Genomic DNA, 20695 nt, shown 5'->3' with positions numbered 1-20695 from the left:
CTCCATCACCACCACCCGCCCTTGGCACACAGCCATCTCAGGCAGCTCATGGTGACAAAAAAAGCAGCACCGAAGCACAGAGCTCCAAATGTTTCCAACTGATACTCCAAGCATTTTGTGCTGTACATCATATCTTTCTCCACACTCCTTTCTGGAAAATTCAATGGAAAATGATCAGAGATAAGAATCTAAATGTCTGTGGTCTCGAATTATATGTTTCTAATTCACATTTCCATCAGAACAGGAGTTATTTTTAGGGGTGATGAAAAGACCTGCTTATTTAAGTGTTAAACTGATTGCTACAAGATAAAAACCCAGGCAAAGAATTTAGGGGGATTCAAAAGGCTTAGACTCTGTGACAGGTCAAAACCACTGCAGTTGCATATGGCAGACAGACCCTCTCTTTTTAAGAGCAAGAGCATCAATGCACATTTCAGACACAGAGCTAACCACTAACTGACTACCACAATGAAGAATCTTCCCTGTGGTCACGTTATTCCATATTTGTCTGCCCTGGGGCTTCTCAGTCCTTTTCAGAGACTTCTGGCAGAGGTGATCTCTGTCAAAGTCTACTGTGCTCAGGCAGCAGTCCACTCAGCATCATCATTTCTGTGTCCCAGATAAAGAACTGAAACTTCTTTCCTTTCTTTTACCCTTTATCTCCATGTGTGTGAGAGACAGAGAGGAACAAATCAAAGAGAGGGAAAAATTGTTACCTTTCATGTTTTTACATATTGAAACAGAACTATTACAAGCAAAATGTCTGAGATGGGAATCTTAATGGTGGCAGAGATCAAAAATAATCTTCCAGCTGTAGTATTTATGGTTCCAGTTTTAGTTTCAGTAAATAGGAAATTTGTTCCAGCATCATAAGCTTACTTCTATTTGTTGTCTACTGCAAGCACTGACACATACTTTTATGTGGATATTGTGGATACAGTCTGTGAATTCATGTTGGCACTAGTTTCCCTGCAGCCACGGAAACACCTGCCTCCAAGCTAATATATAATCTGCACCTATGGCCATGGGCCACTCACAAGTTTATTGAAAAAGGTCTTGACAAGCCATATAGGAAAGACTCTGTTCTTTCTCTTCCTGTTCCACATGACATAAGTTTGGCATTAACAAGTCACATTTTTATGTCCAGCTTCATAGATTGTTAATAATATGTAAAGATATTTGATATGTAAGATCATGGGTCAAATATTTCTCACTCTGCTTATGTGAGTAGTCCCACAAACTTCATTTATATAACTAGTCTGAGGAAGACAGTCATGTTGTACCTTCTCTGTAAAATCATTCTGCAGCATTATGAGGCAGCTCTCACCATTACTTGCGATACTCTCATTAACTTTGAAGCACAAGGCATGTCCCTCTCTTGAGCTCTTCAGACCAAATCCTGTAAGATGAAGGAGAGTTGCCCACACATAACAAGAAATCTGGTAATGCAATAGGATGCCCTGGTTCTTCTCACATGTGATTCAATATAGTAAAATATCACATCCCCTTCACAATTGCTGGGTTTCATGTATTCCATGTTGTTCTACCTACAAAGGATTATGAAAACCCATTCAATCACTATTTCCTTGACAATGTTTCTTCCTTTTGTTTATAAATGACTTGGAGAAATGAGTCATTGCTTTTTGTCTCGTGTGTTCAGCTGGCATACTGTATCTTGGCCCTGTACTAGACTTAGGTGGTTTGTTTTTGTATAATTATCATGTAAGTAATCAGGAAATGGAATCTCCAAGGATGTTTATAAATATCATGAAGAGTCATTATTAAAAGTACTAGGAACGATGCTGTAGATGATACATCACATGGTCCGGAAAGCACAGAGGAGAAGTTCAGGTTGTAGTAGTTTTTCTCCACCAACTTGCATAGGAAAGAAAAAGCACTCCATAGACTACAAAGCAACATAAACAACTCATTCTGATTCAAATCTGGATCTAAGCTGGAAGCACATTGGGTTTAGCATTTAGCAGTGAGCCCATTTCAACATAGAACAAACAGCAGAAAGTTTCCACGGCATTTGCATTTTTATTGGAAATCAGCAGATGGTGCTTCCACAAGGCCCTTTACAAGTTCTGCCTAATGAAATATATAGGTGGCTATGTCATGCTGAAATGTTAATTTAACTGTCATGCCTGGCTATGCATTGCATCTGTAAAGTCTTTTCATTGACCAAGTTTCTTGCCTTTTTTCAAGCTGTCGACCTACTGTAAAACGGGTGATTTATGACAGAATCACAGAATGATCAGGGTTGGAAGGGACCTCTGGAGATCATCTAGTCCAACCCCCTGCTAAAGCAGGCAATGTCAGAAGCTTTACAGAAGCTTCATTGTCACACCCGTATAGATGACAGCGTAGGTACTCAGAGTCTGTCATTCATACATCCCCCAAATGATAAGAACAAATTGCATAGCTACTTTGCAAGGTTTCCCTGAAATCTGAAAATATGGGCTTAAGTTAGACTGGGAGGCAATGCTCTGCACAACCCTGGCATGAGTATCCCACCTGAAGAGGAATGAAAGCAGCTGTGGACATGAAACTGGGGCTTGGGACAGGTAACAACTGGTGCTAGTACTGAACTGTTGAGGAGTAGAAGAGCAGAGGTGCGGCTGCTTGCACAGCCGTGGTCTTTCCTGATTTCAGGGGCAGCAAGGGAAGTTACTCCATGCCTCCACTTGGTGTGTACCCTCACCTGCACAGACACCTGTCCTTCTCCCCTTCCCGTCTGCCCCACAGGTGGCAAGGAGTGGAAGGAAAGAGTCACAAGGCAGAAGCCTTTTGTGCCCTCTTTCAGCACATGCCACCAGAACTACTAGAATGGGACAGCAGAGATGGCATGTTGTTGAGAGGCAGCATGTTCCTCCCCTCCCTAGTGGCAGGCTCCCCTCCACCTCCAGCACAGAGCACGGGTGGGTCCTCCCCCATCTGCTTTATCAGACAGGCAATCCCAGTGCTGGTGACTGCATTTTCCCTGCAGCTACCTGATGCACATTCTGTATTTGACAGCAGAGCTTCAAAATAGCCCAGGACCAAATATGTCATTCATAACTGGGCTCAGATTACAACATGCAGGTACATTATCATTACCGTAAATTTACAGTGACCTAGGACAAAGCAGTATTAGTCTCGCAGAATGACACAAGAAAGACCAGTAGTGATTTTACAGCTGCTGTGTTCTATTTTAATCCCAAATCCATCTCTCTCCTTTACAAATTAACCTTACATGTACAATGTTAGTCTATTTATATCCAATACCTTATTGCTTAGCAGTGGACTCCCGAAGGTATTCTTGCAAAACATTTAACTGCCTAAGACCCGGGAGAAATGGAACCTGCTTCTTTGGTTCCCAACTATTTCTAATGGGACAAATAATGCCCTTAAATCTGGCAGCATCTAATATACCCAGTCAGTGGTAACAATTATTTCCTGAAAGCAACTGATCTGTTTACGTCAAATTCTGCCTTCCCCTAAAAGCAGATACCTGGGGAAAGAAAGCCCCTCCAGGAACAAAATGAGATGGCATCATCATAGTGTGAAAAGGTCATCTGGTGAACTTTATGGAGAAGGGAGTCAAAAGAAGTAGCTACTGACAATCTAAACTTAAAAGGAATCGGTTTTGTGATCTTGAAGATGTTCCTTCACCCATGTCCCTAAGAAAAACCCTGGAGTTTCTATTTTCCTTTTAGCCTGGGATCTCTGCAGATGATTTTTATTTGCTTACTTTACAAGGAATTCAGATTAATAAAAGTTTGCTATTTTCTGTTTTCTCCACAGGAGAATGGCCACCAAAGCCCAGAAGGCAACAGAAAAGCAGGTGAGGCTTCCTGAGGGAATCTAGAGCAACCATGTGTACTCCTCCATGTGATATAAGTTAATTGGGCAGAGGCAGGATGTGTGAAAGGGCAGCACACCTCACAGACCCCAGACCATAGGGTTCCCATGGGCTTGGTGGGAACACTCCTCAAGGGGCATGGCAGAAATGCTCCTCTGGATAGCTGCACACTAAACATCTTCCTTCTGCACGGCCTTTCAGGGCATCAGATGCCCCCTTTCAGGGCATCGAAGCTCAGATACAATCAGAGTGGTCTCGGGAGGAGCATCCGTTTGAAAAACTTGAGACATTTCCCACATGCGACTGAAATCCCATCCCGTTCCACTAGAGGGTTATGCCTGAAGGACAAGCCTGAGCAGGAGCAGCAGCAACAGGCAAGCCAGTGTGCTCTGCTTCAATGTGGTGCTAATTCCCATTGTCCAAATACAGGGTACAGCCTCTACTTCACACCACTAGTTTTTCTTGCAGGAGCAATTCATGAAGCAAAAAAACCCTAAGTGTTGTCCTTTTCCCCTGCCTGTGTCTCCGAGCCTTCAAAGCTCCACTTACAAATCTTTCTCAGGCTGAGTCTATGGAACAATAAAACTTGCCTGACTGTAAGATATTAATATAAAAGAAGGTGTGAAAGGATGCCTCTTCTCCTCCAGATACAAAAGAACAATTTTTTCAAAGATAAAGCATGTTTACAGCATAAAAAAGGAATTACTGCGGCAGAGTTTGGCTTAAATAACAAGCCATGCATAATAACCATGTACCTGTGAAAGTGATGGGTCCTAGTTTAATAAAAGGAATTACCTCTACCTGTATATCTTGCCTGAACAGGAATGTTCAAAAAAGAGAGATCAGATTTGAAGATAATCTTGGTTCTGCATCTAAAAGGACATTGCTGTAGCCGAATCACAAACATCCTATCACTTTAAGCAAAATATTAATGTAGTAAAGAAAAAAAAATTGCAAATAAACCCTTACAATCTACCTTCTCTCCCCACATCCAGACATACTTTCATCTGTGAACATTCATCTTTGTGTCAAACTGTAACTTCTTTTAACTTGGGGTTGGAACATGTCCAATATTTTACCTCCCTTTTCTGCGAAGATAATTTTATTCCTGAGAAGCTCCAAGTACACTTTGGAGTTTTTATCCTTTTTTTTTTTTTTTTAAGTAAGATTAATACAGTCAACACCCTCATACTGCACTTTTATTAGAATTTACCAGAAAAAGACAAAAAATGCCTGCAACTGTCCTGCTGCAGGATAAAAGTGATAAGCATGTGCTAACAAAGTTTTTAGGAGGCTTAAAGAAGCCCTTAAAACTTATGTGCATATTTAAACAAGCTAGAGTAAAAAAAGTACTTTCATTTAATTTGTAAGTGTTCCAGACATCATAAGTTACATAGCTGATATGCTATTATTTTCTTCAAAAGAGTCAGTCACTTCACTTGCAGTATCAAATTTTGATATGTTGCAGTTTGAGTCAAATAGCACACGGAGTCTGATGCTTAAACAACTCTCTTACTGTTCAGATTCATTATGTCTACACCTCTGAGATACTTCAGAATGAATTCTTTCAAGGATTTGTGTCTTACTAGTAGCAGGTTACTAAAGCATGCTTCAAAATTTTGTGGATAAAGCATTCACGCGGCTGTGGATACACTTTCTTCCCACCTAATGGATGTGAAATCCACCTTGACGTAGGTCTTCTCAGGAATGCTTTACTTTATTCCATTTTCTTTTTTTTTTTTTTTTTTTTACCAATAGATGAGCAAGTTCTGTGTAAGTCAAAGAGCTAATGGAGTTCATCCTTAGTCCTCAAGAGGTCTCTCTTATTTTATGGATTTTTCATAGATGTAAATCAGTTTGGAGTAGTGAACATTGTTTTAAATTAATGTATTTTCAGATTTTCAAGTTATTCCTCAAAATCTCCCTTACAATCCATTCTAAGATCCTTATTTTATTCTTTTTTCTCTTCCAAAATACCATGAACAGCAATGGGAATCTAATAAATCAGCCTTGTTTTGATTCTCTGCTCTGGAGAATCCTCTCTGGATTTTCTGATTATTCCATTATTTACCCCTACACTACCCTTTCCCTTCCTTCTCTTCTGACCCTTCACCAAAAGCTCTTGAGTTTCTGTAAATTAATATGAAGGAAAGTGTCTTTCTCTGATAACCACTTTTTCATAAAGTAGGGCACTTTTACTATTGTGCTTTCACACCTTTCAAGGCCTGTACAGCCCCATACTTTGCAAGCCTAAATTTCCCAGCTGGAAATTCTAGTGTTTCTACCAAGGACTTATTTTATGTTCTTCTTAAAACACTAGCTACTGGAATCCAGGCATCTTACCAGAATCTCAGCTTTCATTTTTTACAAGATTATTTGCAAAGTGTCATCGTTCTGCAGAAAGACCTGAAAACGGGATTGCCATCTCAGAAACCAGAGAAATACCCTGAGATGAGATGAGAACTCGCTACCCTGTCCACAGAAGATGCACGGTCTCGTCTTTTTCCAGGCATTCAGGGAGGAAGGGAACTTACATGCCCTAAGGACTGGCAGGCTGGATATCAATCCTTCGATTCAGGGCTTCTGGCTCCTCAAGTCACCTCTTGATCAAGTGTAAAAGAAAGCATATGTGAACTAGTCAAGTTAGTGGACAGAACAGGTGCCACGGGGCTCCTCCTAGACCCCCTTTCTTGGGGGAGTATTAGGAGCACATAAGCCAGTTTCTGTGCTGCTGGAGGGAGACAATTCTCCCAGCACATACTGTGGAGCCAGCAACCTCTGAGCAGTCAGTCCATGCAGGGCCTCCACTGCAAAAAAAACCTGTATGCAACACATCCCAAAAGAAAGCATAAATTTGTCACAATCTGTCTCATTTAGATTATTATTTTTGCTGAGGTCTCTGTCTAGTTCATTCGTTTCCTCACGTGCTATACTTCGATGACATTTGGAGTTTATCAATATGTACTATGTAGGACAATTCTGATAATGTTCCAGTAAGCTGACAGTGACTAAACAGCAGTCTAAAGTCCATTTGGTTCCATTAATCTCTGAAAGTTACCCATTAAAACTGATCTTCTTCCTTGATTGGCAATAAAGCAAACACAATCCTCACAATAAGAAGTTAATGACCTGTCCCTAACAAGGCTGTAACTTTGATGTTCTCAAGCACCTACTCTCTCAGTCTAGAAACAAGATCCAGTATGTCACCAGATATATGCACTGAGCTGGAAATTGTCCATTTGTTACCCTTTTTGCCATGCTATATTCAACTTGTCACAGCTGGCTATGGGTATCACTCTTAACAGTGATTTTGATTCCGTTTAAGCTCCAAGCCAGGATCTACAGCTGAACAAAGCCTTTTTTGGATTAGAAAATGATGTGACTTCACATACCCAATGAATCAGATATGCCCTCCACATTAACTTTAATAGAATCAAGCTAACAAGAAGAAAAATAAAATAATGGCAAAATTTAATTGAATTTTGACAGTAGTTATTTACAAACTATATCCATCCCCATTTGAAACTTGGGTTTAGTCTCCAGTCCTGTTCCAGCTACAAATGATTGCCAACCAGCACATTTTTTGAAGCTTGCCATACAAAATGTTCCAGACCTTAAAAGTACAATAACCACACATAACCCCACCATTCCTAAAGCACCATGCTCTTCATCTATAATTATAACTTAAAAATCCGAAGTTTTATCACCAAGTATGACATAGCTCCACTTGGCAGAGTTGTGGAAGTAGAAAGGGCAATTTGCCAGTCAGGAAGCTGGGCAAGAGCCATTCTGCACTGAGCACATGTCTTGAGACAGCCAAAGGTTAGCTTGATGCTGCCCAAGCTGAAATGGCCTTCCAGGGGCTGTTCTGAGAGTTTTGCTCTTTCCATGCTCCCTCCCACTACACCACTTCTTAAGCGTTTATGTGGAAATGGGTTATCTAGAGCTGGTGGTACTGCCTTTTTGGCATTTAGGCATTCCCCTAAAACACTGGCATCCCAAAAGGCTGTTTAGAGCAAGCAAGCAGGTTTTCACCAATAACTACATTTTCTTTTTTTTTTTTTTTTCCAAAATTTCATTTAGAATCAATGTCAGAATTCCTGCCGCTGCTGACAAAATTGCAGGCCCAACAAGGGGAGGGACCTCTTCTGCCCTAGAAATTCCATGGCCTGTGCACATTTCTAGTTGTTTTCTGTTCTCTGAAATTATACAGAAAAGTATCTGATCGCTAGATCAGATCAGTAAAGCAATAGATAAGTATACTCCTTTATCATTTTCATTTAACTTCCTCAGACAGTTAATGATTTTAATATTTTCCTTACCATTTTTTCCACTCCTATTTTCTACTGGAATTTAGTACTTTTGTCCAAGTTTTCAATAACCTGGAAAGCTTTTCTAGCTGGTTTAGCAACTTTTTTCATTCCACTCATGCATTAAACTTTCTTTTACCACATCACATCCTGTTTGCAGTGGGTACTAAATAATAAGGCTTGCTGCACTTCCTAGGTGCTGGTTTGTGGTACTGCCAACACAAGAAGAAAATAGTTTTGTAGTGTCTAAGACAGCTTGTCCTGTTCTGGCCTACAACAAGGGGAAAATATCCACCAAACTGTAGAGCGATACACAATTTTGCTATTACTCCCTTGAATCACGAATAAAAAGTAGGAAACAGGTCGGTTTGGCTCATACCACATATACATCAATTTTATCTGATTTTAAATGTGAATGCCACCTGTCTACGTGCCCTTTCTACAGTACAAACAAAGCCACAAACACAGAGAATTGCTAAATCTCCATGGGCTACCTGAAACTTTCCATATTGATTCACTGTCCCTATCATACTGTCCTATCCTTCCCGTGAACCACAATGAATCAGGCTAAATCTTTAGGGTAGCCTCCAGACAGTGTGAGCACCTATCACAGGGTGGATTATTAAAACTACAGATTGCATACCTACAAGAGGACTGCTTGATGATGTTCAGTTCCTTCCTTCCACTGAACCACAGGGAGAAGTTTCAGATAGCGTACCCGTTTCCAGCTGTCTTGGTCAAAAGAGATGACAGCTTTTCAGATGTGACTTGCCAAACATCTACTGACGGTTAAATTTATATTGCCTTTGCAATTTTTACCAGTGGTATTTATTAGGTAAGATCCCTACTACCTCTTAACTCATTCCATTGTCCACAACCTGAAAACAGACATCCACTTTTAGGTCAACTTAAAGAAAAAATAACTGTTTAACACATCTGTGTTCATCTAATTAACACAACACTCACCAATAGCATACAAGTTCTATGTCTAACAGTCTCACTCATGTAGGAATAGTTTCAGTGTAATAGCACAGAAATCTACTATCTAATATTAGAATTAAGTTAATATATTTTGGAGCATAGTTTTATCAGAAATTGGTTTGCTTGTTTTTCATGGAAAAGTCTTGACCAAATCAAGAAATGAACCTTTCTAATCCAAATTTTTATGCTACTTGTCACTGAGAAACAGCACATGGAATTTCTACAGAAAAGGCTTGTATTGCCCTATACTTTAAAAAAAATAATAAAAAATTCCGTAAATCTGGTATCTGAGATGCAAAAGAGGGGAACCTTTGTAAAAGTGCAGTTTTCCAGAAACAGGACCTTTTTTTTTTGTGTGAGTGATAATCAGAAAAATTAGACGGGAACACAGGAGGCTAACAAGTCTTCTCTCCTACCAGAAGAGGACGTTCTACCTTTATTTGAGTACTTGTTCTGTGGAAGAAGCCAGTTGTGTGAGAAACTACATCGGATGATGCATACATCCAGGACCACAGGAGGGTGTTTGAGTCTCTTTTCCTTTCACTAGAATGTTAGGCTGGGAAATGTCAGGCTAGGCCTTCCCATTTTCACTTGCCCAACATCCAAATCCTTTCCAAATAATTTGGGTTTGCTTGGAGTCTTATCCACATCCTCAGAAATTTTAATGCAGACATGCTCCTTACCGAAGACAGGGTCTTGAGGTGGTCCATTCCTGATAGAAGCAACCACTCCTCTGTTGAGAGGCAGCACATTGAGGGGAAAAGAGCAAAAAGGAAATACATTATACTACTACAATGAGTACTGACGTATCACAAAATAAATATTACCCAGATGTATATGTATGTGTGCATGTGCGGGTATATGTATGTATGTATGCATGTCACATGAGGTTACACTTGGGTATTGTTTTTCCTCCTACTCAGTATTTTGCTGCAATTTTCCTCAGAGACCAGCCATTTAATATTTTGGATTATGGAATCTGTTGCAGCTACAGCAATATTACAGATAGGACAAAGACATACATTTTATGTAAATTAAGAGCTAAATGTGAACTTTCGGAGAGTCTGAGATGTTAGTACATACAGGGTTTTATTATTACAAGATCAGGGCCAGCTGCAAAGACCGGATTCACATCCAAAAACACATATTAAAATGCATACACTTCTTGGGAGAAAGAAGTTTTAAAACCTGTCAGGCTGAGAACAACACTCTTTTTGTGTGCTGCCTGACAATTCAGTTATACATCGACCCTATTGTTTTTCTGGCAATTTAAATGTGATTGTTGGCAAAGCAGTAAGGGGTGGGGGATTCATACAGGAATGCACACAGTGAGAAAGAAGAAAGCATTTCTGATTATACAATATATCCCTGGCATGTTGTTACACACATATCCAATATTTAGCATTTAAAAAAGAAGGGGGGGGGGGGGGATAAATAAAAGAAACAGCAGCTGTTTCTATGTGATGTCAGAGAACAGGTGTGATACAAATCTCCATACTAGCACAATCATATTGATCTCCTGATGATGCATGCATGAAGCACATGTGCAAACGTTATCGACCCATCCAGCATCCCACTTCCAGGAATACAGCCTGAAAATGCCTCGCTGTAATTGAAAACATTATCAGGATAAACACGGTACTGGCCAATTGTTAACGAGCACACACAGACCGGCTGAGGCAAGGTGAGCCTGCCCCCCGCAGCACGCCCGGTGTCGCGGCCGTGCGGCGCCTCCCCTCTCGGCAGCAGCCGCTGCCCACCCCGCGCCGCCGCCGGGACCCCGCGGGGCCCCCCGGGCTCGGGTGAGAGGCGGCTGGGCCCGGCGCTCCCCGCGGGGAGGCTGGGGGGGGCGCTGCCCCCCCGAGGCGCGCACCGGCGGTGCGCCGCGGCCGCGGCCGGAGTCCCGCGGGGCGACCCGGGGAACGGCCCCGGGATCGGGGCGCCCGGGAGGGGCGGCGAGGGCGGCCAGGCCGCCCCCCGCCGCGGCGGCTCCGCGATCTGTCCTATGCGCCCGCGGCTCGCCGCCCCCGCTCGCTGCCGCCGCAGCCGGCAGGCGCTGCCCCGCACCGCTGGGGCCGGGGGTCCGCGGGGCCTCTGCGCACCCTGCGCCCAGGGCCCGGCCCCTCCGTGCGGGGAGAGGCAGGGCTGGAGCCGTCCCTTCGTCTGCGGCTCGGGAGTGAGGGGCTCCGCCGCCGGCTGTTAGCGCCGTCTGCCGTTAGAGGGCACTACGCACCCCCGCATTGCTACAGCTCGGGCGAGCGCGGAGGCCGCGGGGGGGGGGGGGGGGGGGGGGCGGGGGGCGGAGGGAGAGTGGCACCAATTTGGGGAAAGATTAAAAAGGATGTGGAGTCCTGGAGGTTCTGAAGTGCTCAAAATGCCCGGGCGCTGCTCAGGACGATGATCATAATAATAATAACAAAAACAAAAAAATGCAGCGAGGTCAATCATTTACCAGCCTGCTGCTTAATGCGTGTGACCGCAGGTGGTACCGAGGGACATTGTGATTCATGCCCACTTTCAAAGCAGGACCAGGGCCCGGTCTGAGGCACCCAAACAACTGTCTTCTAATATTAGCACGGCTGTATTTCTGAATCTATTATAGTCTGTCCAGACAGATCCCATTGTAATGGGATCTTTTATTAAAAGATTAGCACTATCTCCTGCAGTTGGTGGAAAAAAATCTGTTATCGCTGAGTTATTTGCAGTTGTGGGGAGGGGGCGGGCGGGAGCGGGAGGAGGGGTGCGGGGAGGGCCGGGCGGAGGGCACGGGCGGCCGCGGCGCACCGGCCCCTGACCCGGCACTGTCCGGGCATTCCTGTCTGCATACTTCGCAGTCTGTTGTGCTTTGGTGGCTCAGAAAAGCGAAAGAATCGAAATTAAAAAGGCAGCTTTTGAATAAACAATACCATTTTCCGTTAAGTAATCGTTTTGTATAAAAGGAAATATCGCCTACTCAGTTTCATTCAGCGGTGCCAAAAAATGTTATAAATAAGACACCGCCAACTTCTCTAAGGGGAGAATAATGCCAGACTGTGCTTAATAAACTAGTGCCCTAGAAGTTCATTATCGATGTTGCAATCTTCCCTGATTCTGAGAGGAGACCGCCTACATCGCCCCCATTCCCGTCTCGTCCTCCCGGGCTCCCAGTGAAAAGGCTGTCACTTGGGCGCAGCCCTAGGTATTAAACTTTTATCTGGTCCTTCTGTCTTTCGTGTGCCTTTCTTTTTAGGTTTGGGGTGGGTCGGTGGGGGTTTGGGGTTCCTTCGGGCCGAGCCCCGCCGGGCGAGCTGGCCAGCCGCCTCCCGCCCGCCGGCGGTGCGCGGAGCGGTGTTCATGCTTAGCGGCCGCTTCAGCGGGGGGACGGCTGCGCCCCGCGCTCGCGGCCCCGGGCGGGCAGCCGCCGCTCCGCGCCCGGCTCCGCGCCGTCGGGGGGACCGGGGCTGCCCAGCCCCCGCGGGTCTCCTCCAGCCCCCGCGGGTCTCTCCGCTGGCGCGGGCGCGGGCGGCTCCGCGGGCGCGGCGGCCGGGGCTCGCGCTGCCCGCCGCTGCTGAGCTGAGCCGGCGGCCCCGTCGCCTCCGCCGCGCAGGGCGGGCGTGGGGCTGTGGGGCTGCGCGGGTGCGCGCCGGTGCGCGCCTGTGTGTGCGTGCACCTAGAGCGGATTATTGGAGAGGGTTTCCAGAAGGTGGAAAATGTCACCTGATTCACACTGAACTTTTTAAATCTCCCCACCCCCGAGCAGACACACACACACATTAGGAGACCGCCCACCGCAGACAGCTAGGACCCCCGTATAGATTTAAAGAGAGACTGCATTCACAGCCTGACGTTCATTCAATAGAGCGATCATAAGGAGGCTGGCTAGTGCTCGCTCCCTCTCCCTACTCCCCCTCACGCTGTTTCTGTGTCTCTCTCACTCCCTGCTATACTGAGGATGTTAAATCAGAGAATCCACCCGGGCATGCTCTTACTCCTGATGTTTCTGTGCCACTTCATGGAAGATCACACAGTGCAGGGTAAGACCAGACTGTTTATTCGCAGATATTTTTCTTTATTATTACTATTGTTTTCTGTCTTTCGGGCACGGTTTAGTTTGCTTGTGGTGTTAAACGCCTCTCTCCAAGGTCCAACAGGACAGAAGTTAATGTGGGCATGGGGCTGCTCTGTACCGAGGTGCAGAGGTGTCACTTAGGTTCCTTTTTGGTCGGATCTTCGCACTGCTCTGCATAGGCGCAGAGGACAGATGAGGATGATTCTTGGTATTTATTGCTGTTATGCAGCATGAATGAAGAGCAGCATCGCGAGGGAACTTTCCCTGTCTCGGCTCCCGAGTGAGTGCTCAAAGTTTGTTGGTAATTTAGCTCAGATTTTTATCTCGCCAGCCTGACGGAGAGAGAGGTGGTGATGGGGAGCCCCGCGATTACAGCTGACATTTTTAGAAACCAACAAGTGGTCATTTTCCGGACATTCCCTTAATATTGGGATTTCCTCCTCCCCCCTCCTTTGTGTTTGGTTGGTGGTGTGTTTTGGTTTTGTTTTCCTTTTTTTTCTTTTTTTATTTTTTTCTTTTTGTGTGTGTGTGTGTGTGTGAATAAGTATTAATGTTATAAATTCTCCTGCACTGAAGAATATGCTCAAATAAGTTGGGGTGGGTTTTTTTTTCCCATGCGAACAAAACAAACCCGACCCTGAAATTGACAACTCTTAAGAGCCCTCTTTAGACACAAGGGAATATTGATTTTTATTTTGGGGGCTTTTTTCCCTTATCTTGACCGTGTTCCAGCCACCACCTGGATGTCTTACCATTGCTTGTTTTACAATTTCTTTCCTTTTTTTTTTCTTTTTCTTTTTCTTTTTCTCCCCCACTACCGAGATAGAGCATAAGTTAATTTAATGTAGAGAACTGTAAGTCGCGAAACTTTCTTTTTTTTTTTTTTTTTTTTAAGGGCGTTGTTTGCTCAATGATTTTTAGCGGGGTGGGGGGTGGGGTGGGGATTGGGGGGGAAGAAGTATATTTTCCCCCGTGCCCAGCGACATCCCGGTTGGCCGATCCTGACCCCTCGCTGTGGTACATTCCCATCGGAGTAAGGAGGCAGGATCGAGCCCTGGCTGGATTAGCACCAGAATCAATTGGTATTGAGTTTCTGGAGAAGTCACATTGGTTATTCACGAGAGACTCATCCCAACCAAAACTCTCCAGCTAAAGAAGGGGGAGTTGCCTGGGCTAATGTTCTTGGCTTGACTCCACAAATAACAGGGAAACTAGTAAAAAAAAAAAAAGGGGGGGGGGACGACGACGACGACGACGGTGGGGGGGACGGGGACGGACAAAAAGTAATACCAACAAAACCCACTCTATCCGGTTTCAGGACAGTGTACTTTCCTCTGAAATGCTTGCGGGAGAGACGGCACCTATAACTTTTCCAGCTTGATCGATTTGTAAAACTCCGTAGGGACCTCCTTTTGCTACAAGGGACCTATGTGCCTTGCATTTTATGTACTTTGCGCACTTTTTTGGAGCTCTGCTGACTTATTTTAGTGAAGGAAAGACATTTGTCAATAGAAGCAGCAAAATGTGGAGATTTCGAAAGACTTCGCTAACAGCAAATGTTCCCAGTTCGTGCAGATTGCAAAATGGGCTGGGACTGAAACTGTGCGGCACTAAAACAATGCTGCTGTGCAGCCGCGGTGAGGAGGAGAGGGCAGGGGGAGGAGGATGGAATTTGCAAGCGCGATTTTCTTTTTATTCCCTTTTAAATGCACACCCTTTTCAAGTAGCTGTCACGTGCCGGCAGTGCTCCTTCTGCTCTACATATGGAATAAATACCTCCGAAAACTGCCTCGTCCTGTTTTGATCGGGTGTTTTCTTTCTTTCTTCCCCCCCCCCCCCCCCCCCCCCCCCCCCTTCGGTTTTTTCTTTTGTGATTTTGGGGGTTTCTTGGTTGTTGGGTCTGGCTTTTATTGGGGGGGTGTGGTGTGCGCATTTTGGTTTGTTGGGTTGGTTTGGGGTTTTTTTTTTTGCTTGGTTGGATGGTTTGTGGGTTTTGTTTTGGTTGTTGGTTTTTTAAACTGCGCTCCCAAATGGGCCGGAGTAGCTGCGGGTTATGAAATGGGACAAATAAAAGTAAACAGTCTAGTAGAAGTCATTGCAAGGCGCACGTGTTGTGTCTGGGTCACTGGTGGCTGCCACTGACCCGGTTGGGTGTCCCCGTCCCCCCCTCCCCCGCAGCTGGGAACTGCTGGCTCCGGCAGGCGCGGAACGGCCGCTGCCAGGTCCTCTACAAAACCGACCTCAGCAAGGAGGAGTGCTGCAAGACCGGCCGCCTGACAACTTCGTGGACGGAAGAGGACGTCAACGACAACACTCTTTTTAAGTGGATGATTTTTAATGGGGGAGCCCCAAACTGCATCCCGTGCAAAGGTGAGGGGGTGCTGGCGAGCTGCTCTCGCCGAGGCGCGGTGCGGGCGGGGGCTGGGCGGGGGGAGGAGGAGCGGGGAAGGGGCTGGAGGGGGGCAGCGCGATCCTCCCGCTCCCTTCCTCGGTGGGGCTTTGAGAGGCGCCTCGTAGCAGCCCTGGGATCGGTGAGGGGACCCCCAGTTCTTCTCGGCCACCATGCACACGGCGGGGAGGAGGGGACCGACCTCCTCTCCCCGTCCCCCGTCGTCCCCCCCGCCCTGCCCCGGCCCTGACTGACGCGGGAGATTTCCCTCGAGTGGTGTTTCCTGGAAGGGGGGAAAGCTGTTTTCTCTCTGTGCTCTGGGGTCACGGTGTCTTTTTTTTCTTTAAGCAGTTTTGACACCAGGTCTGTTCTGCCCACTCGGTACTAAAGCGGTGCCTCTTTCCTTCCATCAGAAACGTGTGAGAACGTGGACTGTGGACCCGGGAAGAAATGTAAAATGAACAAGAAGAACAAACCTCGGTGTGTTTGTGCTCCGGATTGCTCTAATATCACTTGGAAGGGTCCCGTGTGTGGCTTAGATGGGAAAACCTACAGGAACGAGTGTGCCCTTCTCAAAGCCAGATGTAAAGAACAGCCCGAACTTGAAGTCCAGTATCAGGGCAAATGCAAAAGTAGGTTTGCAAATCTAATCTGATCTCCCTCAAATGCCAAAGGGTGTGTGTCTTGAGTGTAGGGAGGAGGAGCTGTTGGATGTACTGCCCCACAGGAACCAGAGTGATGTTCCAAACGCTGGGAGACAGTAACTAAACCACGAGCAACAGACAAGGACATAGCTGGACTGGGAGTTCCCCATAGTCTAGCAGCATTTGTGTCCCACCAGCTACCCTGAGATGGGAAGGTTTCCTCCAGTGGCCCTTAAATGAGGAAAGCTGCTAAAGGCTTTTACCTGATAATTTGTTTTATTGTGCCACCCATTCACTCCGTGCTGAGGCTCTGGGATCTCCTATTAATCACTGTGTGTTTCCATCTTTATTACAGAGACCTGTAGGGATGTTTTATGCCCAGGCAGCTCCACATGTGTGGTTGACCAAACTAATAATGCCTACTGTGTGATGTGTAATCGAATTTGCCCAGAGCCTACCTCCCCTGAACAGTATCTCTGCGGGAATGACGGCATAACTTACGCCAGTGCTTGCCACCTGAGGAAAGCTACCTGCCTACTAGGCAGATCCATTGGATTAGCCTACGAAGGAAAATGCATCAGTAGGTATCTCGGTAGGAGGGTAAGGGTGGGGGGAACTTCCTCAGTCAGCTGTTTCAGAGTGTTAAGTGTGCAACTGGATAGATGTAGTTAGCGCTGGAGATGAGGAGAGACTTCCAACAGCCTGGGTTAGGACTCCCCTCCCGGAAAAGGAGAGTCAGGGTGAGCTTTGACTCAGAAAAGATTGCAAAAGGCATGAGGGAGTAGAGGGCCTGATCTTTCTTCCCTTGCTATTCCTGTGGGCGCCGACATCAGTATCTGATGGAGAAGTAGCTGCCATAAAATAGACGATGACATGGTTACAGTGTAACAAGGTCTCGATATTCAGTCGATCTGGATTCCTGGAAACAATTGTCTTCAAGTGGTCTTGGCAAAGCTTGCATTAACTTAATTGGAAACATCTGATCACTTTTTCCTCTTTAGAAATATTGCAGAATTTTGAGACAGTTGGTGGGTGAAGATAGGCAAATAATCCCTGTGCATCCTGACATTTTGCACGGTGATTTCCAGAAAGGACCAATAGTGAAGTGTGTTACCAGGAAGCATCTTCAGGGCAGCCTTTGCTACCCAAAACTTCTGGGGGAATTTGGGGGAGTTTTAGGCTCCTTTAAGTTAGCATATGTTAAGGTGAATTCCTTTTCCAATCTTGTAGCAACTACTCTGTGTGCTAGTTTAAAAATAATTGATTTAGAAATCTCAATGTGTTGACAAATTCTGTACTTATCGCTAATTTGGGGAGCTGAATTTCCACTTACTTCAAACAGAGCAGGAAAGTCATGTACAACAGGCAAATGTAATTCTGTATTCCCAGGGCCAAACTCTGCTGGCACAGCTGTCTTTCCTCCCCCACATACAGACAGGCAATAGTGTCCAAGGGACTACTTGCTTGAGCAAAATCAGCAAGTATTATCACATCTACTGTGTCGGAGCTTTGTCTGTTCACAGTTCACAGGGGAAAGGGAGTTTGGGGTTGTTTGGTTTTGCTTTTCTTTTTTCTTTGTCTTTTCACTTACCTCTAGTATCCTGTGTATATTTTTAGAAGCCAAATCCTGTGAAGACATTCAATGCAGTGCTGGGAAGAAATGCTTGTGGGATTTTAAGGTTGGCAGAGGCCGGTGCGCCCTCTGCGATGAGCTATGCCCTGAAAGCAAGTCAGACGAGGCAGTCTGTGCCAGCGATAACACAACTTACCCAAGCGAGTGTGCCATGAAAGAGGCAGCCTGCTCCATGGGTGTGCTTCTAGAAGTAAAGCACTCTGGATCTTGCAACTGTAAGTGAGATTTTTAATTCTGCAGACACTTAAAGCTTCTGAAGGCAATCTCTAGGTAATGAAGAAGTACACCTTTAAGCATAAGAAAGCTTGATTTAGAGATTCAAGGTACAGTACAGGTGTCATATAAGTATGTATCTCTCACGCACACACTTTGGTTATAAAATGCGATAGATCTCCAACAACCAGTTGACCTTCAAGTTGGGGTCTTGGGGCTATTCTGAGGACAAGTCATTCTGTCAGAAAGGGGTTGCCCTAGGAGTGTAATTCTAGTGACTTATTCCTACTTTGTCTGCTCTCGTGTGCTTCGCTGATTGCTTTAACACCCGGATAAACTCTTTAACTGTCCAAAAGAACAAGCTTAATGGTAGCACATGGGCATCTGGTTTAGCACAGTTGCCTCTACTAACTCTGAATGAAGGACACAAAGCAGTTAAACCTAGAACACAAGAGCGCTTTTTATTTGATTTCAGGAATCTGCCAATAAAACCTGAGCCATTGATTCTTCAGAACTTTCTGCAGTTATGACTTCATAGATTATGTATAAAAAACCTTATTGCATAACAGCAGATGCCAAAGAGCATCTCACTACAAGTCGCATAAAATGCAACGCTGTATTATGGCTGTTCAGAGGGCTTTGAAAACATGCACTGAGCTGCTTCTGCGCTGTTGTTGTCCTTATTTAAACAACAGCTCCCCTGTATTCCCCCATCTAGCCATTAATGAAGACCCAGAGGATGAAGAGGAAGATGAAGACCAGGACTACAGCTTTCCTATATCTTCCATTCTAGAGTGGTAAAACCTCCATCACTATTGGAACAGCCATTGGGCACGAAACCAATGTCCATACTGTAAATAAGTGTATGCTTATTTATTTTGGGGAGAAAAAAAGTATACATATAGTTGAGTCTCGTAGACATTTATTTATACTGTGTCATGTTTTATAATTTATACATAAAATGTCTGGTTGACTGTACACCTTGTTTTTGAAGAAATTTATTCGTTACGGGAAGAGCAGTGTTATTTATTGTGAGGTCTCTTGCTTGTAAAGTAAAGCTTTTCTTTTTTCCTGTAAACTATAAAAGTCCATTCCTTAGAGCTTACCCACATGATCTCATCTCTCTTGTTTCACTGATGTTAACTCTTTTCCACTTTAACAAACTTGCATGTCGGTTTCTGTTATGTTTATTTATTGGATTTTCTTCTTGCCGGTTCTGTACATAAAAGATCCCTCGGGTTTTTGTTTACAAGGAATCTTGACTGACCAAAAGGTGTTGTAACTGACTTAAGTATACTTCCAGGGTGCAGTGAGGCGGTCTTTAAGGAAACTTCTTCCGCTTTCTCTACTTCTGATCACATCATGTACTGAAGTGATCTCAATGGGCTGAGCGTATGTACTGTACTATACGAATTCCGGACCCAAAGAAATCGGATTATGAAGGTTGTTTATAGCTGCAGGGCTAACTGTTATAAGAATAAAGGTTTTATTTTATTTTAATTGTTTTATTTTTTTGTAACATGCATAAGTGTTTTATCAGGTGTTTCCTTTAAGATGGTCTTGCAGTACCACTTTCAAAGTTTTCCCAATCAGTGTGCCGCTAAAAGTTATATCAAAGCTTTATCAGTTCAAGTTTCTTGCTTTTCATAATACTTTTTTTTCTGATGCAATTTTATATTTTCAAACATGGCGAGTTAAATATAAATTCATTTAAATATATAGTTTTGTACTTTTCTACCATGTAAATGTGCAATGTATATAAAAGTTATAATGTGTATTTGTAAATAAATTATGAGTGAAAAAATAAAAAATGGAATTTTCCCTAGAGGAAGTCCTCAGTTTTTGGTTCTAAAGGGCACTGGTCTTCTGGTGCAGAGAAGACATACTGGTGGTTAGGGGAAAGGAGGCTTCTGCATGGCATAACGGTGAAACACATTGGTTAAGGCCAAAGCTTTCAACTGACATTGATTGAAGAAACCCTTATTTCAGACAGGAGCAATGTCTCCAGTTCATTGGTATTAATTAATTTTGAATCCAAGTAAAGTGATCGAGGAGAAGAGATTTGGCATTTTTGTTTCCCTTTCCACCCTCTAAATAAAAAGTCTGTCATTTCTTGGACATCTTTAACTTCCATATTTCTAGGAGATTTAGCATTTGATTTTTTGCTAACCTTCAGATCCATGTTACTGGGGTTGCAGTTGTTTCACCTTTTCAGATGACCAACAGAAAAAGCAAAACAGAGCCTATTTGCCCAAATTAAGATGTGTAACAATAAACACAAAATAAATAAATAAAAACAAATCCCAAAACCAAACATCAAAGAGCACATTATTACTTTGAGATTATTTTCCTCCAAAAGAAAGGTTAATTCAGAAGTTCTTTTTAGTGAACCAATATTCAGATTCTACACACTTTCAAGACTGGATACTAATACAGTGAACTGAGGAAAGGTAACTTTGATAAGCACAGCAGGGACTGAAGTCTTCTTTTATGCTACTTGGGTTATGCTGTTCTCCCAAGTAAGGCCCCACTTATGAAAATTTCTCTATCATACTGCATACAACTTAAAAATGTACCTAAGCACCTTATTCAATGGTGTTTTAAGTATTTTGCTGAACTGAGGCCTGAGAGCA

General features: G+C 44.3%; 1 protein-coding gene across 2 annotated transcripts; it reads left to right on the top strand.

Annotated features, from left to right (window-relative positions):
* Window positions 1-12861: 12861 nt before the first annotated feature.
* On the top strand, window positions 12862-19887 carry FST (follistatin). Of its 2 annotated transcripts, none has more exons than XM_040580344.1 (6): window positions 12862-13148; window positions 15362-15553; window positions 15986-16204; window positions 16572-16796; window positions 17834-18064; window positions 18538-19887. In XM_040580344.1, coding segments are annotated over exons 1-6 (951 nt in total). In that variant the 5' UTR covers window positions 12862-13066; the 3' UTR covers window positions 18540-19887. The 2 variants fall into 2 exon arrangements, with proteins under 2 accessions (XP_040436278.1, XP_040436277.1); XM_040580343.1 differs by having other exon boundaries at window positions 12863-13148; window positions 18781-19887.
* The last annotated feature ends 808 nt before the right edge of the window (window positions 19888-20695 follow it).

The sequence above is a fragment of the Falco naumanni genome, chromosome Z, assembly GCF_017639655.2.
Source record: "Falco naumanni isolate bFalNau1 chromosome Z, bFalNau1.pat, whole genome shotgun sequence".
Lineage (NCBI taxonomy): Eukaryota > Metazoa > Chordata > Aves > Falconiformes > Falconidae > Falco > Falco naumanni.
This window is presented reverse-complemented; position numbering and strand designations above follow the sequence as displayed.

Bases quoted from the DNA above. Each gene is read 5' to 3' on its own strand.
- FST (XM_040580343.1), top strand. From the start codon at position 13,067: ATGTTAAATCAGAGAATCCACCCGGGCATGCTCTTACTCCTGATGTTT. The intron at 13,149-15,361 runs GTAAGACCAGAC...CCTCCCCCGCAG, and splicing joins GGAAGATCACACAGTGCAGG to CTGGGAACTGCTGGCTCCGG. The intron at 15,554-15,985 runs GTGAGGGGGTGC...TCCTTCCATCAG, and splicing joins AAACTGCATCCCGTGCAAAG to AAACGTGTGAGAACGTGGAC.